At 45.6% G+C, this 6,673-nt stretch overlaps 1 protein-coding gene across 1 annotated transcript in view; it reads left to right on the forward strand.

Annotated features, from left to right (window-relative positions):
* The window catches only part of LOC112161808 (inactive ubiquitin carboxyl-terminal hydrolase 54), a gene marked incomplete at both ends in the record, with an annotated part of 13,382 nt that continues 6,709 nt past the window's right edge, over window positions 1-6,673 (forward strand). Inside the window, 9 exon segments of the mRNA XM_036215609.1 lie at window positions 1-84; window positions 160-273; window positions 900-982; window positions 1,685-1,787; window positions 1,857-2,003; window positions 2,077-2,226; window positions 4,542-4,710; window positions 4,785-4,967; window positions 6,356-6,535. Of these exon segments, the coding sequence (XP_036071502.1) occupies window positions 1-84; window positions 160-273; window positions 900-982; window positions 1,685-1,787; window positions 1,857-2,003; window positions 2,077-2,226; window positions 4,542-4,710; window positions 4,785-4,967; window positions 6,356-6,535 (1,213 nt within the window).

Consider the following 6,673-nt stretch of genomic DNA (forward strand, 5'->3'; position numbering starts at 1 on the left):
GCGCTGCGCAGCGCTCTGGCCAAGACCTTCCAGGGCGAGCAGCGGTTCCAGCTCGGCATCATGGATGATGCCGCCGAGTGCTTCGTGAGAGCTCGCCGCTGAAACCCGGCTGCGGCGCGGCGGTCGGCGGCGCTCAGCTGTCTCTGTGTGTTTCTGCAGGAGAACATCCTGATGAGGATCCACTTCCACATCGCTGACGAGAGCAGGGAAGACGTCTGCACCGCCGCGCGCTGCATCCCGCACCAGAAGTTCGCCATGACGCTGTTCGAACAGGTGAGCCGCACGCCGCAGAAACATCAGACTGTGGAACAGAGTCGAGTTTGATTTTCTGAGCTCAGACTTCCAACAGTGGAGCCGGTTAGGTGGAAATTGCAGACAGATTGTTCAGTTAGTGTTAAAAGCACCAAACATCCCAGTTCTCAGAGTCAGTGACTGAAGGACTGAAGGACCCACCCTCACTGATTTTGATTGGTCCTTCGTGTTAGCCCCGCCCCAACGCGCCACAATGGGGCCAAAAGTTTGAAACTGAAATTTTCAGATTCAAAAGCAGAAAACAAATGTTTAAACTGAAAAAAAAAGTAAGTTTGAAATTGAAATTTTTCTTTTTGAAACCTAAAAAAAAGAACATTTAAATCTAAAAATAATTACATGCTTTGTTTTAGAATAGCAAAATGTGTTTTGGCCGAACAAGAATATCTTTTTCAATTTGTTTTATTTGGGTTTTGCATCATATTGGCCCCAATTTAGCTCCGTACACAATTGTTTTTTGTGTAAGCGGCTCCACTAAAGCCTCCTCAGACTGAAGCTTCAGAACATTTGACTCCAGTGTGATGTCACAGAACCTGCAGCTCTGACCCAATCACAGTCAGGCCCACAGAACCGGTGCTTTTCCTTCACAGTGTGTGTGCAGCAGCTGTGGGGCGTCTTCAGACCCTTTGCCTTTTATCCAGATGGTCCACTACATCTCCACCACCTCCCTATGGTAAGTCCACCGATCCTGACAGTCCTGGAGAACTGAGGCTGCACTCCTGTTGTTCCACTCCCATAATCCTCTGATCTGTTTTCAGAGTGTTCCCAGTGGGTTTTTAATGATGATGATGATGTTTTTAGCTAAAGTAAAAAAAAAAAACTGTGTTGTTTTTGGGACATAGTTTCTGCATAGCGGCAGGAGTTCATTAGTGAGTCGTGGGCCGAGTGGTTACAGAGTAACCCAGCCCCCATTCCCATCATGCATCTGTTTACACTGTCTCCCACTACGGCCCTTGTTGCTAAATTAAAAGCTACATTCCAAATAACCCTAAAAAATCCGATAGTTGCTGAACATTTTAAAGTTTGAATGGTGTCTCTAGTTGAAAATAAATGCAGAAGTTCTCAAGTGTGAAAATACACGTTTGGAAGGATTTAAACGGTTTCTCATTCATTTCCTATGGAGCATATTTTGCTCAATATTAAAAAAACTACAAAGGTCACAAATACCAAAAGTACAAACAGTAATGGAGCAGAGCAGGAGCTTGTTGCTTGTCGTAGCAACTTGTTGGTCGCATTTTTTCATCTGCTCCATTTATTCCCTAGAAAAGCCATTTTAAGCTTTTTTTTCTTCATAAATGTCCTTCAATATGAACATGTTAAAAGCACAATATTCACTGCAGTGTCTTTAAGGCGGTGCTGTCTCCCGTTTCCATAGTAACCAGGCAGTGAAGATGCTGGAGTCGCAGGACAAGCCGACCCCCAGCATGTTCGGGGAGCTCCTGCGGAACGCCAGCATGGGGGACCTGCGCAGCTGCCCGGTGAGTCTTCCTCCTGTCACGCTGAAGCCTTTCTCCGCCCCCTTTGTGACACGCGCCCCCCCCCCTCAGAGCCGGTGCGGTCAGCAGCTGCGCATGGCGCGGGTCCTCCTCAACAGCCCGGAGATCGTCACCATCGGCCTGGTGTGGGACTCGGAGAACTCGGACCTGGCGGAGGACGTCATCCACACGCTGGGGACCTGCCTGCGCCTCGGAGACGTGAGCTTCGCTCGACCGCAGCTTCTGTGGCGCGGGGACCGGGAGAGTGACCTCACGCCCCCCATCTCTGCAGCTGTTTTACAGGGTGACGGAGGAGAAGGCCCAGAGGGCGGAGCTCTACCTGGTGGGCATGGTCTGCTACTACGGGAAGCACTACTCAACCTTCTTCTTTCAGACCAAGATCCGCCGGTGGATGTACTTTGACGACGCCCACGTCAAGGAGGTGTGCGCCCCCCCCCCTGCAGATTTATATGAGACACCGTCATTCAGCCAGAGCGTTTACAGATCAGCGTGTTCAGAGCAGATCACACCCGTGTCAGTGTTTGTTGGAGGATTTCCCTCCATTGTTTGAGCACCGAGGGGGCGGGGCTAAACGGCGCTCCCATCGCTGCTGCCAGCGGCTCTGCTCACGCTGCACACTCCTTTCTCTCCGCTACACAAACAGCATCGTTTTCCCTTTCAGCCGTGGGGGGGTCGGTTCCCTCCCCGTGGGCTCGTCCTGTCTGATCCCGGCAACGCCGCAGGTTTGGAAGTTTCAGGAAGGTTTGGAATATCGAACGGGAGGAGCCAACAGGAAAGAGAGGATGAGGCGGGAACGCGACTTTTTTAACTTTTAATGATAAAACAGGAGGGGGGGGGTCTGTGACGCTTTTACCTAAAGTTGATGGGACCCTCCTCAGGACGGAGGCCCATTCTGACAGTAAACTTTAACATTTATATTGTTAATGTTGTTAAATGTGGATGAAAGCAAATGAAACAATTTAGAATGTTTATGATTTGCAGTAAAAATGTCTGTTTTCCACGTAAAATATAAAAGTATGTCCGTTTTTCTGCTTTTTGTTTTTATAAACCGTTCTTTATGCTATTAATACAGCAAAGAACAGAATTTTTAAAGCAAAACTGTAACTTTGTTTGTTTTAAACCAAAACATTGTGTAACTAGAAAAGTTGCATTACCTGCGACGATGCTAGAGTGAAGCTTTTTGCTGAAAGTAGTCGCTGAAGATGCTGAAGCTTTTTGCTAAAAATATTGACGCTATTTAACTTTAACTGCTGAAGGGATTTGTTGAAAATGGAAAAGCTGTTTGCAAAACGTTAAATTTCCTAAAAGACTGGAAGTTTTGTTAAAGAACTATGAAAGAGTCCTGAATTTGACCTAAATTTCTGAAAAATTTCTAGTAAAATTGCTTAAAAATGCCAATAAGAGCCAACATTGTATAAATATTTAGTGTGTTAGAGTTAATCCTTCTGCTCTCTCTGGGGTCCAGATGACTCCAACCACATATTGATGTGTGATTCCTACAAAGATGGACAGGAGTTTATGTCTCCCATGGACATTAGTGAAACTCAAAAATCAAAGATAAAAAAATGTTCAGCGCACTGTATGGGGTCCAGATGACCCCACTTTTAATGTAAACAAGCTACGGAGAGCGGGAGGGTTACACATGAGCTAAACTCCAAATTAGCCCAAAAAAAGCTAGTTTGCTACTCAAATGTTAGCTAAACTCCAGAATAGCCTAAAATTCCTCAGTAAACTAAATCAGTCAAAAACATTAGTCTGTTGCTTAAATATTAGCTAAACTCCAAAATAGCCTGAAGTTCCTCAGTAAACGAAATTCGTCAAAAATGTTAGCATGTTGCTAAACTATTAGCCGAACTCCAAATTTTTTGAAAATCACTATACTAGATAAAAACATATCACATGAATATATTCGAAGGCTTGTTGCTAATCTTCTTCGTCTCCTGTCACCGCCCTGTACTTGATCAGGGCCGGGACCGGCACAAAGGAACCCACACTTGGGTTCCCTCGTGGCTACATAGTTTGGCAGAAGTAAGATGTAAAATTTAGGTAATTTTGGAGCCAAAGTGGTTTGTTGCATATTTGCGACATCAGGCATTAAAGGGTTAAAATGTTTTTCCACATATTTTTACTTTTTAGGAAAGATGATTTGCCGTTTTGTTAAAAGTGCAAAAATGTTCCTAAATTAATTCCAAAAGGTATGTGAGTCTCCTCTTTCTTTGGCTCCTCCCCTAGGGGGAGGAGTTTAACTATAGCATAAACATGGAGAGCAGGACCTACAGAAGGATCTAAAGGACGGTTGGACACACTTTTGGGCTCGTGGGCCAAAAAGTTCTAAAATTTATCTAGAAGACCAAGAGCAGATGAGTGGAATATAAAAGAAACAAAAAAATATGGAATTTGAACAAAAATATGCTTTAACTTCGTCTGAAAATTAATATTTTAAAACAGAACATTTTGGCGTTTTCTTGGTTTTCTTATTTTAGTGTCGATTGTGCCAATTGGTTGATGGAGAAAGACGATGCTGCATCGATCTTTTGGGTTCTGCTGGTGTTGGTTCTGTTGGCTCGTCTCTGCAGCTCAGATGAACTCCGTCAGTGTTTTCATGGTCGTGTGTCGTGGCGAGGACGTAATCGCTGCATCAGTGATTTCTGTCTGTTTATGAAAGCGTCCAGAACCGGACACCAGGAACCTATGGTTCTGTTTCAGACGTTCTGACCCGTTCATGTCCTGCTGTAGATTGGACCAAAGTGGAAGGACGTGGTGCTGCGCTGCATCAAAGGCCACTACCAGCCCCTGCTGCTGCTGTACGCCGACCCCCGGGGGGCGCCGGTGTCGGTGCAGGACCTGCCGCCCCACTTTGACCCGCAGCAGGTGGACCGGTCCAGCTATGACAGCGAGGACTCTGGTAACCCCACGGTCCAGTCCAGCGGGAGATGTTTGGTTTGTGTTGGTTTCTGCTGACCTGCGGTTCCTCTGCAGGACGCGAGCCGTCCATCTCCAGCGACACTCGGACCGACTCCTCCACAGAGAGCTACTTCTGCCAACTTCCCCGCCACAAGTCCCTGACCGGTCACCTGTCAGCCGACTCGCAGGGAACGGTCATCTGCACGGAGCGGGCCGGCGAGCCCCCCAGCTCCTCCCGCTGCAGCCTGGATACTTTAGGTACCTGTCTGACGGGCATGACACCTGATGGAGCTGGACCAGCAGCACCAGAGATGGACCAATATCTTTGTTTCCAGCCGATACCGATAACTGATGTTTGCCCTGGAACTGTCACAGATGGGCGATGTTTGCAGATCCCGATATTTAAGTGTTTAGAATAACAGTTTCCACTGTGCTGTCTGGTACGGTTCTGTCCGGTTTGATCCGGTATTTTGAGCATTTCCATTGTTAAATGGACCCATGAAACAGTACCGCCCTGTACCTCTTGGGGGTGGAGCCTCTGTAGCCACCCACTGATTGGCAGAAAGTGATGACGACATTAGAAAGCGCCAGTATAGCGCTAAGCTAACAACACAATCTTCTTTCAAACAACATTAAATTCCTGTTATACACAAAGTACAAAAATCAAACCAAGAAAAAGACGACCTGCTGGGTGACCTCCATTGTTGTTGCTCTGTTAGTTGTTGCACTACAACAGCGATGTCAAACTCCAAGGAGCCAAAACCCAAAACACACCCTTAGGTTAGCCAAACAGCTAGCATGAAGCTTAAAATAGCTAAACTTAAAAATATCCCAAAAATTGAAGAAAAAAAAGCCTAAATTAGCCAAAACAGCTAACATGTAGCTGAAATATTAGCTTAACCATAAAATAGCTTAAAAAATCTTAGTAAATGCCAGAATAGTCAAAAAAGCTGCAGAATGCCAATTTTTAAAACTTTAAATCTTTAACTTGTTAACATAATCATGAATAATAAAAAGGCAGGAATATTATTCCAGAATAAATCAACTTAAACCTTAAATAACTTTCAATATTTTACTCTATAAAAATATATTTTCTTCAAAAGTTAGAAATGAGCACAAGATAACATCAGGTCATTAATAAAATAAAATGATCTGGAGGGCCGGATCCGGCCCCCGGGCCTTGACTTTGACACGTGCACTACAATGATCCAATGACACGCTAGCGGTCTACACCATGCTTGCGCCGTGAAAACAAACCGCTCAGTAGAACCGAGGCTCAACTGAGTGGAAATGCTCGCCAGAATTAACTGGACCGCCCCGTACTACTCCTTACTGGACCGGACCGCTCAGTGGAAACGAGGCTTTGATATCAAACCGATAATCTCAAATGATAGAAATATTGACTTATACCGATACCGGTACTGTGATACTAAACGGTGGGCGGAGTCTCATGAGAGCGTGGCTGACTAATTACAGTGTGATTCAATCTGTACTTATTAACGTTCACTCTTTCATGCATAAAATATCGTCTCGCCATCGCCATCGTCTCCTCATCTCCCCTGTCAGGTGTCACTTCCTGCCTAACAGCCAATCACATGTCGTCTCTCCTGTCGCCCTGTTGACATCTGTAATCATCTGTTCCTAAGGCCACGTGTCCGACAGCGGCGACCATCAGTCTCTGAGGAGAGGAGGCGAGTCCGGTAGGCGGAGCTCCGCTCTTCCCATGAGGTCAAAGCTTGACAAGGAGGCTGGTTACCATAGCGAGGGTAGGCGGGGCTTCAGAGGGTCTCGGGGATGTTTTCCTTCAAACATTAGACTTTTAACTTGTTTTAGAAACAAGTGTTTCTGATTTTTGACCAAAGTTTTTTTTATGTATTAATCTTTATATAACCAGGAAGTCAGATTGAGATTAAGAAATCGAATCCAACGACATGAATGTTAATTAAAATGAGGACGATGTGGAT

Source organism: Oryzias melastigma, linkage group LG15 (genome assembly GCF_002922805.2).
Source record: "Oryzias melastigma strain HK-1 linkage group LG15, ASM292280v2, whole genome shotgun sequence".
Classification (NCBI taxonomy): domain Eukaryota; kingdom Metazoa; phylum Chordata; class Actinopteri; order Beloniformes; family Adrianichthyidae; genus Oryzias; species Oryzias melastigma.